Here is a 21,005-nt window from a genome sequence, read left to right on the forward strand (position 1 = left end):
ATTGAAGACATGGAGGCAATTCCAGATTATGTTTTGACAGACGGGAGCTGATACAACTTTAATCTTATGCAAATCTTCCACCGGTTTCCACACATCTTCCACGCATCACAGTTTTCAAGTTCATTTCCAACCGTTTAAAAAGGTATCAATCATTCCTGCTTGATTTGGAATCTGTAGATAAATTGTGTTCATGATAGCACCCAGGCTAATTGAAAAACAAAACAAAACAAATAAAACAAAAACTGGACATCACAAAGTGTAATTCTCAAACACTGAAAAGGATATTTGAAGCAACAGACTTCACAAATTTGCATGGGAATGGACTCCAGTACATGTAATCTGAAATGATCTATTTCCTATTCTATCCTGTGCAATATTATAATCTCAGACGAGGGTGTGTGTGTGTACGTGTGATGCAACATTCAGACAGATAAATCTATTTTGAGACAAGGCAGACACAACATCTTCCCAGACATCAGAACGAAAAGTTCCACGTTAGGAGCAAAGGGAGAATTAACTTTATCTACAAAGCTTACAATCGACAAAGACCTTCGTTTTTTTTCCTTTCTCCTTTTTAACAATAAAATACAAGCATACGTGTTAAAGGCATCACCTTGTGCTTTGTATGATATCCAGATGTAACAGTCTCATTACTCAGTAACATAAAACTAGTAATGATGCAAGACATACTTTTGAAAAAGTTCATTAAAGCTTTCAGTCACTAAATATGGTTCCATATCTTGTCACTGCCACATTTGAGCATCCGTTTTTTTTTTGTTGTATAATGCTGAAAGACAAAATAATAATAATAATAAATATAGAGAGAAATGGTGAATCACATACAGTCACTACAAAGTATATAAATAGCCGTAACTAATGCAAAACAAAACAAAAAAAAACAGGCAAAAATACGATAAAATAGCTTTCAATAACGGATGAAAAATAACGGAAAAAAACAAGCTTTGTGAAGAGCTGAAACAGAATATCAATGAGTTGAGCTTTGTCATGAGTCCTTATCCTGTCAGATTGTGCCTACGGAGACCTGGAGGCGTGAATGCAATATGTAAAACTGGTTTGGAGACAAATTTGGATATTCTGTGGTTCTGAAAAAAACAATTTTCAAAACACCAAAGCAGACAGCAACACTAAATATTAGAAAACAACTCAAATGTGGTTGTGTCAATAAAATAAAAATTTGAACATGAAATACATACAGTTTATGACACATACATCAAAATGCCGCTTGGTAAAAGAGATAGTGAGGTTATTCAGAGACCGCCCTCTGAACAAGTAAAAGGCCATGGATGTCTCAGACTGTCATGCATGCCAGAGTGCTAATAAGTATTATTTTTTTTCTTCAATACATAAATAATTTTTTTTTTTTTAACATTTCAAATGTACACTCCTCTAACATAGTTCTATGTCTTCATACAACCACAAATTACATGGTAAAATATAAACATTATACCAGCACAGACACAGTGACCTGAATGATTTTTTTGGCACACCAGATATCCAAAATCTAGACCGACCGACTGTAGATTTTAACTCAGTTTGGGACAGATTACTTGATCATCAGGATATCTGGTTTTTGGCCATGGTAAGCAACAGCCTATAACAGCTGAAAAAGGCTTAGTGCAAAAAACTAAAAATGTTGCAATACAGCATGCAATGGATCCTGCACTTATACCTGCACGCATTTAAAATATCCCCTGGCCATTACACGTACGACATCAGAGAAACAATGCTCAATAATAAGAATTGCTGAAAACTAATCACACCAGCCCCACAGGGTTCTCAACTAACTAGAATTCTTTAAATGATACATTTTTTTTTCATATTTTCTGATAGTAGAAAAATAGCTCAACAGCCTTATTTAACGTAAAATTAGGGATTTGTGTCAATAAGAATTAAAATATTCACTCTGAGTGTTTAAATCAGAGTGGAAGTGTAGTTTTCACACTCAGTCAAGTAACTCACATGTTCTGGCTGTTCTACAAAGGCCACAGGAACTCTGAAATCCCAAATCTTTACTGTATATATGACTAAAAACTTCCTTTCCACAGAAACAAGACGGAACCATTTGAGTAACAGAGGTATAGCAGTGACAGACTGCGAGCTGAGTGAGTGAGTGGTTCTTTCTAGTGCTCTGAGGAAGGAAGACCGTCCCTGTTAAAGTTCTCCAGGTTTCTGGTTGCAGCTGGTGCACACGCGCACGGGGTGGTCCCAGCCCCGCGAAGGAACCGGACGACGCTCCGGGGAGCAGTCGTCGCACACTCCTTGGCCACAGGCACGGCAGTGATGCTTGGACAGCTTGGCAGTGAACTCACGCTGGCAGTTGTGGCAGGACAGGATGTCCTGATCAGGCACCCAGTAGGCAGGACGGGCTGCGTCTTTCACTAGGCCTGAAGGCAACACATAGCATAAATACACACACATTAACAGGCATGTCCTGGTTCTAGTGGTAAGATAACAGTTTGTCTTTTATATTTATTTCACACATGTACTTGTATGTGCCACCTCCATCGTGCTCCCCATCCCTGCTGACAAAATACTAGTTTTATACTGTAGTATTTAAACTTCAATAAGCATCGCTTTACTTTAGCTTTATCTACCCTGCTTTTCTTAGCTGCCTTGGCTCTGATATATGGTGAATAACGTTAAGAAAAATTGTGACTAAACATGTTCGTCAATGACCTTTTTTCCATGACTAAGATGAGACGATGATGATGAGACAGCACCAACACCATTAAAGACTAACTGTGACCATATCAATATGCAATACTGTTGATGTTGAGACTAAGATGTAGTTTTAAAAATTTAAACTTTATCAACATTTCTCTTAATTTTTGTTGACAAAAAAGAGGAAACAAAATATTATAGACTGTTTTTTTTCTAAATACGAGCAGCGAATATATGTGTTGGTTAAACGGTCATTTATGCAGTTGGTGGGGGAGTAGAGGGGTGGGGTTGCATAACTTGATAAGAAAATACATAAATTAATAAAATGTTTAGAACAGTGTGTGTGTGTGTGTGAATGAGAGAAAGAGAGAGAGAGTGTGTGTGTGTCAGTAAGCACAAGTGTCAGTTACACGTTAGTGTGTTTGTGTGAGTGAGTGTGTGTGTGTTTGCATGCTCGCACGCACGCGTGTTGGTGTCACAAGTGTCAGTTATATGAGGGGGGATGCCGATGTGAAACTGTAGTGGGGCAAATTAAACTGTGGCAGTCCACCACAGTAATGAGAAACCCAGTTGTTGAATCATGTTGGTTCAAAATAAATATGTAAATCAGAATATGTTCCATGTCTGGGTTTATTCCTTAAATTGATACCATCAGACCAGACACTTCCTGCAAAGCTGCATTCTTAATTATTCAACCTGTGTTTTTCATCAGATAATAAGATAAAATCTTTTGTGAAATAAGTTTAACTTAAATGACAAAAATGATTGGCTTTGGCTAAACTAGACTGATTGAAATGTTCAGTATAATCTGACGGCTAATAAAGAATAAATGTCAACAGTTTTCATTGACTAAAACTATACTAAAATAATTACACTGACTCATTATGATAAGGTTGACTAAATATGATAAAAACTAACAAGGACATTTGACACAAGACTAAAACTAAATTTTAAAAAATAGCTGACAAAATGAACATTACCTGGAAACAACGTTTGGATTTGGAAATAAATCAACTAATTGTGTTGTGATTGGAGCAGACGTTGCTCTGTGGTATTTTTGGGGTGGTGTTGGACATGGAGAAGTTTTCAGCAGGATATCAGGTTATCAAAAATGTATTCATCCACACCCATTAGCAGTAAATATAGAACTATAGTAACCTTACATAGCAGTATAATGATCATACTATTTAGGCTCCAGATTAAACAAACTGTTTTTTGAGGTTTTCCAAATATGATAAAAACATGGATTAAACAACCTGAAATAGGAGCTGTGATTTGTGATTTGCATGTGAGTGGAACAGACCTCTTTTTCTCAATGTAATACACATTTACTCAATAGAAATGTGTCAGATAGGCAGTTATAAAAATTTTCTATAAGACAAAGTGCATTCTCTATGTGAGTGGAGATGGTACAGAAGCAACTGAGAGTACTGCGGTGTACAGTTACTGAGAAATATGTACAGACGTATAATATGTCCTGTATAAGCAACCTCTAAACATTCAGGTCATTGACTCTGAAAAAATGTACAACAGTGAGTTTACAACACAGATTTGAGAAGAATGTAACTAGTCATCTACTAACAACTAATTAACACTGAGCAATAGATACAAGAACTGAAAGTCTATGTTAAACATTAGATAGCAGAGCACTTGTACATGAAGTGCTGCCACTGGAGCATCCTGAAGAGTTTGCTCGAGGAAGTTTTACTTTCTATAGCCAGCGTGTGTAGAAGAATTCCGGTTTTTAGCAAATATATGAAATATATATGAAATATATCATTTGTCATTCATGTGAGTCTCTTGTATCATCACCAAACAGGATGGAAATCAATCTCTTAATTTGGATTATTTTTCCAGGTTAGTCATATGATAGGTAATTTATTTTCCTTGAAATATCTGTGACATTTGACAGATTTGCAGTGAGTGAGCAGAGACCTGTGAGCTACAAGCTCTTTTACAAGTAGGCCATTAGGGCACCTCATTTTCCTTATAAGGGAGGCTTTGCTGGCTAGACTTCTGCGTTACATCTTTGAAAGTTCATACTAGAAATAAGACCTTCCTGTTTTTCTTTCCTACTGTAAATAAGAATGGTACACCTCTGCCACCAGAGGGCAATGTGTCCATACACTCACATTTACTGGGTCATTTGTTCCTGTTACATAACAATTCCCTTTAGGTTTTGATTTGGGCAACACTCACCAAGTGGGATGTCAATAGCAGTGACTACAACCCCTATGGTGTTGGTCACCGCCTCTCCGACCTTTCTGGCAAGAGTTCCACCTTCTTCCTCCTCAAGCTCTGCCTCCAGTAGCTCTGCATAAGGACAAAAACCCTTGCTAAAGTCACAGCTCACCCAAATGTTAAATGGCTTCATGACACACACACACACACACACACAGACACACACACAGGGGAACAACGGGGGACATTTGGCATTACTGAGAGTGTGTGTACCTGCGTATGAAGCTCTCTGCTCGAAGCAGATGTCACAGACTCTGACAGGGGCAAGACCCCAGCCTCTCTCAGGGACGGGTGCAGCTTTGGAAGAGCAGCCATCGCAGAAACCCTCTCCACAGGCACGGCAGTGATGTTTGGTGTCGTTGTCCTGGAAGACTGTGTGACACTTATGGCACACCTTGTGCGAGACAAAAACAATAACAATACAGGTTGTTATTGACCAGAGCTGAGCTAGAACGCATACTGTGTCTGTCCAAGTTTTATCTTGTGACTGGCAAACATAGATTGTGTAATAGGCACAGAACACCACAGACAGTAAACATCACTCAGGACACAAAAGTGTTGACTTGGCTGTTGGTGGTGGGTGGCTGAGGGCGGGGTTGTGTGTGTCACTCACCAAGATGAGGGAGTTGGGTTTCCAGTAGGCTGGGGCGATCTGATCTGTCAGCCAAGAGGTGACGGCCTTGGCAGGCTTGACACTGAGCTCTGACACAGACTGGGCTACCAAGTTGACTCCATCCAAAAGACGCTGTGCTGCATTGCTATTGTCCTTTAAAAAGCCATCCGACTGCAAAAAGCAGAGACTGAATTTTTACCATAATAAAGGTAGATAATTCTAGGTCTGCCCTATTATAGATAATAAGGCAATTACAGCCTATATCAAATAATTAGACTGAGAAGCTTGTTTCTCTTACCCCTGGCCATACATGCTGGATCTCAGTACGAACAACTGTATCCACAGGGTCCTGGTTCCCATACCAATACTGACGGCTCCGATAGATCACTCCACAGTTGGGACATTCAATAACATACCTGAACATACATAAATAAATGCAAATGTACTACTTAGTCTCTGTGGAAATACAAATGTAATACATTTGTATCTGGTAGCTGAAGGATATGTAGGTTTGTGTGATTTTAGGTCAGTGTCTGGAACACCAATGCTAAAATTAGGCTGTGTAAAGGTAACATAAGCCTAACCCAAGCCCAGTTACGCCCTGACCCCGCAGGTCATTCCCCTACTACTCACCCAGACCAGGCATATTTGGCAAGACCCATCCATGGAGAGTCTGAGGACGCCGAGGTCTTTGGGACAACTAGCACTTCCTTCCCCCCTTCATAGCAAGCCTGAGGTGACGCAACACACAATGATTTTACCTTTAGATTCGTCAGTCAAGGGAAATGAGTAATAACAGCGGAACTGGTAGTGAAGAGTGAATGCTCAATTCTATCTTAGCAACATACGTGAACCTCTGTGCTTACCTTACAGGTGTAAATGCGATTATCGTACTGAACAGAATAACGACAACGATGCTTCGCCTCATGGCACATTCCTTCTGCTAAGTGGTTCATGCTGTTCTTGCAACCGGATCTGAGATTTATGTTATAAATCAGAATTAAAGTCAGCAAGAGATTGACAGAGAGATAATTAAGCAAAACATTTTTAAAAATTTAATAGGTACTGACCCACAACTGAGGCACAAGCTGGAGCAAGTGAAGTACTCATCAGGAAAGAAGCAGCTGTGAGCTACCAGCTCATATCCGATTTCCCCATTGAAGCGCTCACTTAATGCCTGTAGGGAAATCAAGGACCGGCAGATAATTACATTAAATGAATAAAGTTAAACCTTGAGCATTAAAAACTGAAAAACAATCATCCTCAGTTCAGTATTGGCTTTATAATAGCCAGCCAGCCTAAGGCATGTTTGAAGGTAGCTGATTTTTATATACAGCCCTACCTGCAGGGCTTTGAAGATGACCACAGGGGTGCGTGGGGAACGAGTGGCGTTGTTATCAAGGAGCTGCTCCAGTTTACTCTGCAGGCCAAGAAAGTCAGTAGGGGGGCTCAGAGTCTGTGTGCCCCAGTACTGGACAGAGCTGAAGGCCTCTGGGAAACGAGAAAGCTTCCTGAAGCGCTCCAAAAGCAGCCGATCTACTGACTCGGATGACTTCTCTAGAAAATCAAAACACAGATAGAGAGGTTACCATAGATTGTAATCCTAATACACTGTAAATAATCCATTAGCATATATCTATCAGTACATCAGATACAACACAATTCTAAAAATGTTGTGATTCAGAGTATCCATTATGATATGTGAGAGCTAAATACCACATGTTCCTGAAATATAAAAGTGTAAAGCATCAGCCGAGCATACTTAATAAAGCTTAAACTGTAGTTCTTTCATTTGCATTAAGTTTGTTGTCCCAAGTCTTGAAGGCTCACACCGGTATTCCTTCATGTTTTAGTGGATTCACTACAAATCATGTGTACTTTACATTCCAAGGTCCTAATGTATCTTAAATGTGTTTTTGTTTCCATATATTTCTGTATGGTGTGAAAATCTGTTTTAAGAGACTTGAAACTTATTTGGGTTAGGTAATGCATCACACTGAATATCAGGTTTTGTAGGGCATGGCAATGCAGTGCAAACTTTCTTTTAATATGTATTTTTTGGGCATTCTATGCCCAATCAAATATTTTTTTTATCAAATAATGACAGTAGAGAGATGACAGGAAACTGGGGGAGAGAGAGAGAGACAGAGAATGATAAGCAACAAAGGCGCGTCGTTGGAATCAGAACACATATGTTGTAGTTATGTGGCATGCGTCTTGACTAGCATGCTCCCGGGGCGTGTCACAGCACAGGCTTTTTAAAAATAACTTGCATTTACAACAGCAGCGATAATGTAACTCAGATAACAATAAAAAAACAGGCGTGATGCTCACTAGTCTCTGCAAGTCTATTCTCACTCTGTAGCAAAATAAATAGAAAACACTGGCTGCCTGGAAGTTATTTAAAAACCTGGAATGACTAAAGCATCCACTGGAAAGAGGTGGAAGGTAACATGAAGTGCGACTGCAGCAACAGGACTAAAATATGCAAAATAACAGGTATGGCCATTCAAGTATTTGACTGCAGCTGTAAATATGTGTCATTTTTGACTTCAGACACTGAATGCACAGTTTTCTTTTTAGCCCAAAAAGTAATGTTTACACCTTTCTCAAAAAGTTGGAATGCTGATTGCTACCCCCAGAAACACAGCAAGCTAATATTTGCTTTCCTGTAATTATCTCTGTTTAACCTGTAGGCACTGCCACTCATCCTTTATAGTGATGCAGACCACAAGCTTCATTATGATACAGTAACAATGTGCTGTTCCTCTAAGGAAGCTTCAAGATAAAATTCTATTTAAAGGTTTGACTTGTCCAGCATATGTGTAACAGATGAAGTAATTACACTCCACACATCAACAGTAGGACTTATTAGTAACAGACCTGTTAAGATGTTTTGCCTGAATACATACCTGAACCAAGCAACTTAGTATGAACTGTTTCATGGAAGATGACCACAGCAGGGCCCAAGGTGGACAGTGGGACATCCAGGCCGCAGCGGGCTGTTGTGGCCTTCAATTCCTTAGTGAAATGCTTCAAGTAGGCCTCAGAGGCGTCCCCGAGGAATTTGAAGAGGTCATCATGGAGACGGTCGGCGTGGGTGCGGTAGATGATGAGGTCAGAGATGGCGAGCACCTTGAGCAAGAGACGGGTTCTCTGGCCCTGTTTGGAACTGTTCCCAAGCAGACCCTCTGTATCGATGACCACTACATTATGGATGGGGTCAAACGCTGCCCACACACCCACCGTACAGGACTCCTGTGTGGGAGAGGTCTTGAACACCTCTCTGCCCATGAAGAATGTGTGGTTCAGGGTGTGAGATTTGCCCTCTCCCGTGTTACCAAAGATGGACACCACCTTCAGCAGCTGGTCAGCTGTGCAATTCAGACTCTTTATAAATGCAGCTTCATCTTTTATCTGGGAAAGAACAAGAAGAGTTTGCAAGGGATGTTATGTGTTATCAAAATTAATTTAGAAGTCTAAGCAAAAGTGTCACTTTTGCACAACATACCTGCATTTCCTCATTCTCATCAACCAGAAGAAAACTAGATATCTTCTCCTGGAGTTTTGCTTTCTGAGATCTGGTCTCATCAGCTATTTGGACAGCAGGCTGCACAGATGTCTGGACAGAGCTGACCTCGGCAGGTTTTGGTGGTGGAGGATAAGATGTGAGCTGGTGTTTCTTCTTGTTGCCTCCACTGTGCGTGCGTTTCTGACAGTCTTGGCACAAGTTAACTTTGCAGTTCTGGCAGCGGACCACTGACCTATGGCGTTTGCCATTGTCTCCGTTACCACCTTTACAGTTGTCACAATAAGGGACATGCCCTGGACTTATCTGAACCCGCTCATGGCTCTTGAGAAGCTCCTGGCTGTGGAGCTCAAGCTCACAACGAACACACTGCAAGCTTTTGCATTCATCACACTCAAATGCAGCCTCCTCAGAGCCACCACAGACATAACTCTCTTGACATATTAGACTAGTATTGACTCCCTTTTCTGAAGATGAGCCATGGCCACTCATCGTTTCTTACAACGTTAACTTTAATACAGAGTAGTGCTTATTGGAGCAGCTTTGACTACAGCACCAGCAATTTCCAATAGCAATAAACGAAAAATGCACAATATGCGATAATACTGAAATCACTGAATACAATAATTCAACTTAAAGCAGATGCATTGTGTCTAGGCTGGTGATTCTCTGACTGTGACAACTAAAAAGTCTCAACAATACATACGATTTAACAAATTAATTTTTGCAGCATAAATTTCAAACACTTTTTAATGACATTTAGCCAGTGCAACAACCAGCTAACAGTGAGGCAATAAAGAAGAAACGCCGTCTCCTTAAGTTATGTCTTTTTGCAACCAAGTTAGCTTGTCTGTACATCAAAGTTAGATAATGGATGCAGCATTAAATAAAATACACCTTAAGTTAGCGAATAAAACTACAATACAATACAGAAATATGTGCAGGTAGCAAGAACCAACCGAGACAATGAACTCTCCCTGAAAAGATGAATGTGCAAATGTTGATGCTAACAACAGGCTAGCTAGCAAACTGACCCTCAGCAGCTCGCTGGCAAAAACGGCAAGTAGTTTGGCGTCCAAACAGGAATGCTTTGCTTCTAGCTAGCTAGTTTTGACGGACAGGTTCAACTTTTTCCAAAGAAAAGCCGTAATTAGTGAGCGAGCAACCTCCAACAGTTTATAGCCGTCCAAAGCAGCTAGCCTCCAGTCTGTCAACTGAACTGCAGAGTTAACATATCAACAAAAACAACAGCCAGTCGATGTCAAAAGCTCGGATATCCGCACGGACACTTTAAAACGGGAGGGAAATCCGCGCGACTCCGTTTAAAAAGTCTTTAAAAGTGTTTCTGTATTTTAAATCCGTCCGAGCAGTGTCATTGTTTTTGTTCGTCAGCCCCCTCCCTGGCAGGTTTCTTTGGCTACGTTATTTTGTTGCCAGGTCAGATCAGCTGATCAGATTATTTTCAGTCACAGGGTCAGGGGAGGGTGAGGCCGGTTGCATGACGGGAAACGTAGTTCCAGCTAGTGAGGCGCTCAAGTTGAGTCAATGATTTCTGAGCAGCTTCTAAAATGTTGTAATGTGCTCACAAAATTTGGCTTTTTTGTGGTTTTACTGAAAGACTTCAACTTTTCAGCGATTACTTCCTTAAAACGTAATTACATAATCATATTTCACATATTTATCTGTCAGTGGCTTACACATATATTATTACATTTATTTTATTTTGTATATAGCTGATAGTTATTTTATTTCTCCTTTTTAATATTCTTTAACGGCAATGCCTACAAACTGCAATGTAAGAATTTCATTGCATAGGGTATGCCTAACTTGTTCCTCTGTGCATATGACAATTAAGTCTTTGAATCTTGAATGTTGGCTGCAGAGCTGCAGAGCTGCAGCGCTGCAGGACTGGGTGATGTGCATGTAAACAGTTGTGGGAAGTGGTAAATTTATCAAACCAGCCCTTGGACTTTTGCTGCCTTGCAACATAATAAAATACCACTAACTGTTACAAGTGACAAAATGAAAGAAAGAAGCAAACCCACATATTCAACACTACTGTGTATGTAATGCATGTTTTTTGTAGAAGTGTATTGTACTCTTCTGAGGCATATGAATAAATAATTAATAAGAAATATCAAATGATGAGATGACCCCCTTGAAAATTCAAATAATCTAATAGTTCTCTTGGTGTGAGTTTGTGCTGCAAATAGCTCCAAATGTCTTTGTACATTTAAATGAATACTGTATATCAAATTGTTTCTTTTGAAATCACTATTTTTTGGCAAACTTTAATTAATCATAATTTGATTTTTGACCCTCATTTTATCAAAGAAAATGAAGGCAGGCATTTTGAAAGTAAATGCTGGAAACACGCCTCAGCATAAGCTTTTGCACAGAGGATGGATTTAAATGGCCTTTGTCTTGTAAACTAGCACTTCAAAGTGTCAGCAGGTGACCATTTGTTCTAAATGGCACTTTGTGTTTTCCCTCCATTTCTCCACTGACAGTATCTCCCACTGTAGGATCTTCAGACTGGATGTTTCCTGATTCATTAATCAAAGCAACTCTCAAAACACAGATTCAAAGAAAACAGAGTTGAAATGAAATGTATTCTGTAGTGCATTTATTACACACTTTAACACACATACAAAAACATGAAACAACAATACGAACAAACAAAACATGAAAACAAGAATGACAAGATAAGAAGAACAGAATGTACAGAATTTGGTACATTGATTGTTGTATTTCTCACAGGACCTTAAGGTAGGATGTCAAGCAGGTTTTAAATGAACTTAAGTCGTCATGTCATCCACATTCTGCACAGACAGAATCCCCAAAACAACAAACGCCAATCATTTCTCTACCTTCCAGTCAGATGAATCTCAGTATTTTCCTCCATCCACAATCACAAAAAGTCTTTAAACGTTTAATCAGGTTGAGCTTTTGGGGTTTTGTGCCAGTGTGCTTGTGCTTAATGGCAGCAAATATAGCACAGTCAAACACATCTTTGAGGTTGTGTTGAGTCAGAGCTGAACACTCCGCATAGTCATGAGCTCTGACCCTGCGTGCTAGCCTTGTGGCCTGGCTGAAGTGCACTGGTTTGGCTCCCCGCTGGTCCAGATGAATAAGGACGTCCACATTGTGGCGAAGATCTGACTGAGTTCCGACCAGAACTATGGGTGAGGTTGGGTTGCCAGCGCGGATCTGTGGGATCCATTTGGAAGTGATATTGTCAAAGGAGACGGGGTTGACAAGGCTGAAGCAGAGGATGAAGACGTCCACATGGGCATAGCACAGAGAACGAAGATGGCCAAATTCCTCCTGTCAAAGATCAAATAGTGAGAGCTGGACAAAGGAATCTGTGGTTTGTTTAAGAAATCATAATGTGGGATATTTACCTGTCCAGCAGTATCTATCAGTTTGATACGAGTTTGAATTCCATTCACATGAACCAGACCTGGAAGTTAATTGGACAGAAACATCAGTTTTCTTACTGAGTCCAGCTGTTGTTGAGCTTTAAAAAAGATTAACCCCCACTTACCAGTGAAGACATCAAAAGCTGTTTGCCTGTACTCGCTGTTGTATCCATTGAAGATGTAGCTGATAATCATGCTGGTCTTCCCCACTGCTCCATCACCCACCAGCATGCAGCTCAGTTCTTCCCTCAGTCTGTTCGGTTTATCGTGTCTCTGACAGGCCTGCGCCATGTTTCCTCATATTATCCTTCCATCATCCCAGCACTGTGAAAGTCCATGCAGTTGTGCAGCATTACTGTAAAAGATGTCTTCCTCTCCACAGGCCCGTTGGTGCCAATAAAGGGAGGGGGGACACCTCAGTTTGAAAGAACAAAAGGCACCCAATCAGATGAGTGATCCCCCAACACTTTGTCTGTTTCCTTTTGATGCAGATTTACATAGTCACTCCCACTAAGACCACTGGTAAAGGTCAGCTGATTTGACCTTAAATACCATATGATAAAGAAAGTACAGTAGCATGCTTTATAGATTAGTACTTTGACTGAAATCTTGCAAGTTTGTAAATATGCAAATGTTAAATTAACCCTCAGAAGTGGGACTCTCGTGTGATAAATTGACCATGTGACTTTTTTCAGAAGGATATGCACACACTACACTCTGAAAACAAATGTTTTGGCTCAACCAAAAAAAAAATAAGGCAACAGTTTGCATCAAGCTTTTTGAGTTATGACAACTTCTGATAAATTTCAAATGGTATCTTCTGTCCTCTCTTCTATTACAGTATCAGTTTGGTAACCTCCTCAGTAGACTTCAAAATACAAAACAACATCATCTTAATAAAATCTGACTGTGCTGTAAAGCAAGTGGAATCTTCAGAAAATACTGCTCTTAAGACTTTTGTCCATCAAGTTCAAGGAACAGCTTTTAAAACACTTTAAAAGGACATTTAAGTTCCTTAGGATAGCTCAAATACAAAGCATATATTATCCCTTCCCTCCAGGGTCTTGGTCCCCTTAACCACAATGTTGCTGTCTTGTGGTCAGATCCTGGGATGGACCAATCACAGATCATGGCAATTTTCTTCACAAGCCTGTCAAGGCCTGATTCAAACTCTTCCGTGTTCTTGTCCTTGGCTACAGTGGAACTACGAGACTATCGATGTGAACAAGCAGATTTTTTTTAAAAAAACAAAAAACAAAAAGTGTCTGTGGCTGAATTTAGATTACACAATTTTAACGGTTACATGAATAAGCAAATTTTGAAACATTTTTTCTCCCCACTGCACAAATGAAACGTCCTACTTAGCTGAGCAGATTTCACAAATAAAACTTTACCATTCTAGTCCACTGCTATGCTAAACTAAAGGGTTGGAGGGCCAGATTACACTGCTAAATATGACTAGCATGAGCTATGTGTAGTAGTAGAAGATTCCATCAAGTTGTGTGTTAGCAGGTGTAGCTAGCTGTCACAATTGAGAACATGCCCGAAGACATTGCTTTAATAAAATCTGTTTGTAAATGAAATGATACTCACCTTGAAAATGTCCTCTGTATCCCTGTGTGATATTTGTTCAGCCTACAGCTTCTCACAGTCTGAACTGTGTGATTTTGTTAAGTGGGTGGGGGATGGTACACGAAATCCTGCACTCAAGGTGAGGAGAAATTAAGTAATCAAGCCAATTTCATTAAGTTGCTACAAATTGAATTTTGTTTTAAATCAATGAATGCAGAAATTTGAGTTGAAATTACACACAATATAAGGTTGATGTAATAACCAACATTATTTTGTCAACACAACTCATTAAAATAACGTTAATGCAATTTATAGAGCTTATCTAAATCATTAAATTGTTTTGTCTTGCAACTATGCATTTCATTTAGAGTGTTGATTGCAGTATAGTCAGGCTTAGAGACAACAATAAATACTTAAACATACAGAATGTCATTGAAAAATTGAAATGTTATATGATATTACCTTATATAGTCGTTCTGTTGAGCTGTACTGAATTAATTCTGGCAATAATTTTCTGTAATACCGTTTCTGGTCCACAGAGGGAGCTATTGCTCCAGCATCGGCTCCTCATGACATTGCGCCCACATTGAACCTCATACAGAGTTTATTCTGCATTAGTACATCTTCCACGTTTCTTCAATGGAGATGGTGAGTGAAACAAGCTGAAACTTGTCCAGTGCAAAATTAAGATTTAAAATGTATTATGTATAGTTGCACATGTTGTGTTGTCTTTCAAGTGGGACAGGGATACTTTTTGTGTTTTAGAAAAGATGGATTTTCATTTGTCAGCACAACTTTCAGGTTTGATGCTCCTTAAACATTACATCTCAACACTTAAGTATCACAGAATTTTTTTAAGACCAGTTTGCCACTTTGTTGAATTGTTCATATGTGCTCAATCTATAAATGCACATTCGCTGAAGGCAGTCAGAGGCAGCTTTACTCTCCATGTAAAGGGCAAAGGGCACAGCTGAGGGAGTACTGTTATTGTTAAACTGTCACCAGTTGCAGTTTATAGCAGAAACTTCATGTGCCATGTTTCATCCTGTCTTTTTCAGGGTGACTGGGTTCATAAATACACAGAAATAATAGGCTATATTTATGGAAAGCAGACACTTAACAATCCCTTTATTATTATAAACATCCCCTCATATGAGTGTAATCTACACTCCTATACTACTACTACTACTACTACTAATATCAATAATAATGATAATAACCACAATAATAATAATAATGATGATGATGTTTAGAGTTTTTTGGTCTATTTATGGAATTTTCCCCTTTGTTCTTCCAACATAAAACACCAGATTCCCGTTGCACCACAGTCTGTGATACTGCTAACTCTGCTGTTGGCCTGGGGAAGGCTGCAGACAGACATGTACTACCTGTGTGACGCACGTTGACACCAGCTGCTTCTTTTTCACCTACTAGTGGTGAACTTGACTGAGAGGGCAAAATGCATGACAGGTTCATACTATGCACCCTGTTTGACATCCCTCAGCATGCAGGAACCCTGACCAGTGCACCACACCGTGCACAAATGTGTTGGTTGGAAACAGCTATGCCAATCACAGTGGCACAAAGACCACGTTTGGACCAAGACACCAACACCTTGTGTTGCCTCTTTTGCATGGGGCCAGTGTGCAAACAGGAGAAAAAAACAAATATTTTTACTAGACTACTAGGTTTGTGAAGATAAAAGCTGCATAGTTGATGCACCTGCATTTCTTGTGCTGGGCCCCTGATGTAAGGTCTACAATGATGATAATTAGATTTTATAAATATAATGTATTTACCTCATTTCTATGGCTATGTTGTCTAGAGATATTAGGGTTGAGGGTTTTTATTTTTTTTAATTCAAGTACTCACAATCCACATTTTCTGCTCCACACTATCACAGCTGTAGTGCAGAAGAATTGTGCAAACATTGTAAGATGTGGTTTTAGAGAGCGGGAAACGTTTGCTGGTGAAAATACAGCTTTAAACAAAGTGTTGTTCCTTATCTGTCTGAGCCTGCAGGAAACCCTGCGAGCATTGTGTTGTAAGGTCTCTGCTTCCTGTTTGCCGTTGTTTCTCACTCACTCGTTCTCTTCTCCTTTTCTCTCCCCCTTTTTCCCACCACCTGCGGTGTGACTGATAGAGTTTATTCCCCACGGTAGGAGGACAACATCTGGTCCCCCCCCCCGGCACACGTCGTGTTGCCAGCTCGGCTCCCATGCTACACCTCTGTACAGCTGTGACTCACAATGCTGTTCCTTATTCCAAGGTAAATGTCAAACACAGGAAACAGTCTCTAAATATCTCTACATCCAAAGATTCTTTTTCCTGTAACGGCCACTTTTATCATCACACATCAAACAGAGAGCTGCTCTGCAATGCTACGAATGCAAATACAAGCTCTATGCAACTCATTGCAAATGTGTTTGGAAGTTTTGCATGTACCTTAAGTTGTGCAGCAGATGTCAGCAGTGCACTGATGGCTTTAACAGTGGTTCAGTGTCTGGAGCTAGTCATCTGGGATGCCTATCTGTCACTATAAACATGTTTTGTGTCTGCATTCTCACGCTCTCGGCAACGTGTGGCTGCTTTGCATGACTAGACATGCAGAAATTTCTATAACAATCCTGACATAGATTTATGGAGGTAATCTGCTTAGTAAGGGTCTCTCAATGTGTGCAGCTTAGGAGAGCCCCCAATATACACGCAGCACACTTCCATATCAATTCCACTCCATACATTTTTTGTGATGACTATCTGACACTTGTGAATTTATTGAAAGATAAGATTAACCGCTGCTCTTCTCTGATTGTCAAAAAGTAAACACAGTTAACTCACTCGATTTCCTGCCTCATACCAAATCTGACAACAATAGAGAAATCTGCCAGATAGGTGTTAAAAGATTATGCTGCTCCCTAAGCTAGAGATCAACATGACACACTGTAGACAGACCACAAAACAAGTGGCTGACACACAGATCGAGTGATAAACAAGCCATTTGCATAACATTTCCTGCATAATGTCTCTTTAAGTAGATATTGGCTAGGCTCTTAAGTGGTGAGGATTAGAGCAGGATGGGTGCTTCCATCACACACAAGAGACCTCATATAATGGTAATGCTCTCCCCCTCCTCCTTTAGCCCCTAGGTGTGACTTGAGGGTTATAGCGGGGACACTGTCACTTGCCGTGCATGTATTCAACTTAATCTAATCTGGTGCTCTCTGCAGCCTGATGTTAAAGGTCCTGACCTGCTTGCTTGAATTTGACATAGAACAAATGTGATGGATTAACTTGACATCTTGTGTTCATTCATGGGTTTACCACATAAAATGGGCTACTGAAAAACCCAAACTAGTTTCACGTTTCAGACAAGTACAATTACACAGCATGCCATCAGAGCAAAAGTCTACAGTAGCTTTGTGAGCTTGTATTAAGGCAGTGCTTTAAGTTAGCCTAGTGTGAGACAAAGTACTGGGACAAATAAAAAGTTACCTGATGATGGCGCTAGAGCAAAGGTTGAGGGATCACCAAAGTTATTATTATTCATCCTGAGGGTGACATGAATGTCTGTACTATCCTGCTGATCCTTCCAGTAGTTGTTGAGACGTTTTACTCAAAACCACAAATGTGAACCTCGTGGTGGCGCTACAGGAACAGTCAGAGAATCATAAGGATTCATTTCTGGGAATCAAGAGTGTTTGTACAACATTTTGTTTTCCATGCCTTTATTACTGTATATAGCAACAGTAGAGAGATGACAGGAAATGAGGGAGAGCTGGGGAATACCATGAAACAAAAGTCCCCTGCCAGACTCAGACCAGGGATGTTAAAGTTCATTGTTGACGTATTAATCTATAAGACACAGGAGTGTACATTATCAAGTAGCTGTTGAGATATTTTTCAGGATAAGTGAAAACTTTGACCTGCTCATGATGCTACAGAAAAAGTCAGAGATCACCAAAGTGATTAGGCTTCATCCTCTGGGGACCTCTGGAGATATTTCAGTCAGGATGAAAGTTGTGTACCATCCAACTGACTGACTAACAGACCATCATTGCCACTAGCATTTTTAGGCATTTTGAATGGATAGAAAATGCATAACTCTGTCCTGATATTGCCCAGACTTGTTTGAGTTGTGGAGTTTCTGCTCCACAAGAGTGTCATACCCTGTATATCCACAGTTTATTAGCAGGATACAGCCCTCTTTCAGGTCAACTCGAATTCTAGCACCTTATGGTCAATGCACCAAATGATTCATGGGAATTCAGTCCTCTGTGGATCTTTCCCACCCCTGCCATCTACCTCCTACCAGACCCCTGTTGTTCACATTCTTGACTTGAGGCCAGTTACTACAGGAAAGCATAAAGTACGTCTGTGAATACGCTGTAATGGTGTGAATCAGGGTACACTGCCTTGCCTTTTTTTGATGGATCAGGGCATTTGCAGTTAATCTGAATTAATTTCATAACCAGTATTGTATCATTTGGAACTGAACCAGCTTAGGGTAAGTCAGCCTGTCCCAATTTCTAAGTAAAGCCTAAGTGTTTATGAGCTTTTGTTGGCCAGCAAGCATCCCCGTCAATTTAGTTACTCCTGCTCCATTAATCCCTGGCAGGGGTCCAGGAGCAGAGGGACTAATCCCACTTTACCCTCCAGAGAGCATCACAGGGGGTCTGTCCTCTGTCCCTTGTGGGATATACAGCAGAGCCTGCTCCAAAACTGTCAAGTATCCTTCAACTGATGTGCCATGTGACTGTGACCATGGGAATATAGATTCAAATTAATAAATTGATTGATTTAACACACATTAAAAGGCCCTGAAAACATATTCTCTTAATCAGCTTTTTACTGTGAGAGATGGGTCCCACATGGATTTTGATTTGCTGAAGTTGGAACAGTTTTGATAATTTCACTTTAGAGATTTGCATTTGTGCTGTTTTATTTGTGCTCTTCTCACCAATTTGAAGAGGGTGCAGCTAATTTGGAAAAAAGGCGAGGTCATGTACTTCTGTGGAAGAATTGAGCAAGATCAAAATCAAAATGTGATGACAAAATGTGTTTGTGTGGTTAATTGTGTGTGTTATCACATCTCTGTGAATCATATCCGATCAACCCATAACCACACAGTTGTGACAAAAGAGATTGTATCTGGGCGTTAAACCCTTAAGAAATAAGTGGAAAGTTTTGTCCCTCAAAATTTTACTTTGATTGCTGTACATTTAGTTATGACTAATAATTTCACAGAGAAAGGCTTAAGATTTGAAACCATGTTTTCAGGGGCTTTAAAGGGCATGAGCTATATATGGTCTTGTGTAGAAACTGATTTTCACTCCCACTGTATTTCACTCTTACAGTTATTAATTTATTGAGAGATTCCCATAATAATGAATACTGATATTGAATGAATGAAGTGAAAGAAAATGGCAATTCAGTCTGACTATATCAGGCTGAAACTTCATACCTAATTTTAATGTTGTAATGACACTAGCATGTCTGCACAGGAAATACAGTACGAAGCTACTGCCAGCAGCTGGTTAGCTTAGCTTAGCACAAGGACTGGAAACAGGGGGAAACAGCTAGCTTGGCTCTATCTGAAGGTAACAAAGTCTGCCTACCAGCACCTCTAAAGCTCACTAATTAACACACTTGTAACACATTTGTTTAATCTGAACAAAAACCAAAGTGTGAAAACTACATGTGGATTAACGGGGCACTACATGCTGGAGTATTTCTTAGCAGTCATTTCCTTTTATTAAACAAAGGGATATCACATGTTTATTGGTACGATTTAGAGGTGCTGGTGGATGGATTTTTTTTTTTTTTTACCTTTGGACCAAACCAGACAAGCTATTTTCCACTGTTTCCAGTCTTTATGCTAAGCTAAGCTAACTGGCTGGCTGGCTACAAGAGTGGTACTGTATCTATTGATCTTCATCTTTTTGCAAGAAAGGAAATAAGCCTATTTCCCAAAATGTCGAACTATTCTATTAAGAATAATTAAATAATAACAAACATAGTAACAAACCAGTCAAGAGCAGCTAATTAGCAGAAGTCAAAGGCAGATAAATATAAAAAACAAAAATCTTACAAAACGGAAATTTACATGTGTCACCCAGTTCCAGTCCTGTATGTACAGTATGTGTGCAAGACTGAGGACATTTACTCAGTATCTCATGTTGTGGTTTTTTGTGAAGCTCTCTGTAAACCGTTTCTATGCTTTTATCTTTAGTCATCATCACCCTCACATGTATGTACCTGGTGATTTCACAAGTCTGGAATGCTGTCTGACACTCTGTAATTGAGCACTGAAATATATGTGTCAAGAGAAAAACCTGAATCTTGCTTAATAGGTCAAATGAGATGACACAGATTTTGTTTTGCCAGTGGCTTTGTTATCCATTTCTCACCTATCAGAAGTAGATTTTTATTTCAAATGAAAGACCATCTACATGAAAAACAATCCTAGACCTCAGAAGCTATTCAAGTCATGATGATTCTACATGCAAATACAAATTCACATCAGTGCCTCAGCATCAGATCATGTTTGATCCGATGCATTACAGGGAACTGATAACAATATCAACAGGGGTCTCACCCTTTGGCCTTTGAAACATCTGTGTTCTCTTCTTATTTTAGTTTCAATTGGCTCCACATCAATCCACACAGCAGCATATGTTCTTGCAGAGCACGATTAGAATCTATTTAAACAGGAAACTCTGCCGCAATTGGCTGATTAACATGAGAACAAGGTCTTTTCAAAGGATAAAACTTTCCAAACAAACAAGCATCATTATTTGCCATTACACACTTAGGAAACATTTGACTCACACTGAAAATAAAACCAAAGAAGAAAAAAGGTTCGGGGAAATTTGTTTGTGTTGGTCAACAAACTCTCTAGAGCATGACTGACTACACATTCATGTTGATGAGATTGTTAATTTTAGAT

The 21,005-nt window shown here is 39.7% G+C and overlaps 2 protein-coding genes and 1 long non-coding RNA gene across 5 annotated transcripts; 1 reads left to right on the top strand and 2 right to left on the bottom strand.

Moving 5' to 3' along the window:
• Window positions 1-26: 26 nt before the first annotated feature.
• LOC122998344 (zinc finger FYVE domain-containing protein 1-like) lies at window positions 27-10,508 on the bottom strand. The gene is made up of 11 exons (XM_044375177.1): window positions 9,048-10,508; window positions 8,449-8,953; window positions 6,879-7,093; window positions 6,607-6,713; window positions 6,403-6,511; window positions 6,170-6,267; window positions 5,835-5,952; window positions 5,537-5,707; window positions 5,137-5,317; window positions 4,882-4,995; window positions 27-2,405 (listed from the first exon to the last, which is right to left on the bottom strand). The coding sequence occupies exons 1-11, from the start codon at window positions 9,555-9,557 to the stop codon at window positions 2,173-2,175; spliced, it is 2,361 nt and encodes a 786-aa protein (XP_044231112.1). The 5' UTR covers window positions 9,558-10,508; the 3' UTR covers window positions 27-2,172.
• Window positions 10,509-11,669: 1,161 nt separating this feature from the next.
• LOC122998290 (rho-related GTP-binding protein RhoV-like) lies at window positions 11,670-14,579 on the bottom strand. Of its 3 annotated transcripts, XM_044375098.1 has the most exons (6): window positions 14,522-14,579; window positions 14,081-14,187; window positions 13,638-13,699; window positions 12,613-12,811; window positions 12,470-12,528; window positions 11,670-12,392 (listed from the first exon to the last, which is right to left on the bottom strand). In XM_044375098.1, exons 4-6 carry the CDS (start codon window positions 12,776-12,778, stop codon window positions 11,943-11,945), a joined length of 675 nt encoding a protein of 224 aa, XP_044231033.1. In that variant the 5' UTR covers window positions 12,779-12,811; window positions 13,638-13,699; window positions 14,081-14,187; window positions 14,522-14,579; the 3' UTR covers window positions 11,670-11,942. The 3 variants fall into 3 exon arrangements, with proteins under 3 accessions (XP_044231033.1, XP_044231032.1, XP_044231031.1); XM_044375097.1 differs by lacking the exon at window positions 13,638-13,699 and having other exon boundaries at window positions 14,522-14,578; XM_044375096.1 differs by lacking the exon at window positions 13,638-13,699 and having other exon boundaries at window positions 12,613-12,902; window positions 14,522-14,540.
• On the top strand, window positions 14,539-19,620 carry LOC122998292. The gene is made up of 3 exons (XR_006407385.1): window positions 14,539-14,707; window positions 16,203-16,328; window positions 18,675-19,620. It is a non-coding gene; the product is annotated as an uncharacterized LOC122998292 (long non-coding RNA).
• Window positions 19,621-21,005: the final 1,385 nt, after the last annotated feature.

Source organism: Thunnus albacares, chromosome 15, assembly GCF_914725855.1.
Source record: "Thunnus albacares chromosome 15, fThuAlb1.1, whole genome shotgun sequence".
Taxonomy (NCBI): domain Eukaryota; kingdom Metazoa; phylum Chordata; class Actinopteri; order Scombriformes; family Scombridae; genus Thunnus; species Thunnus albacares.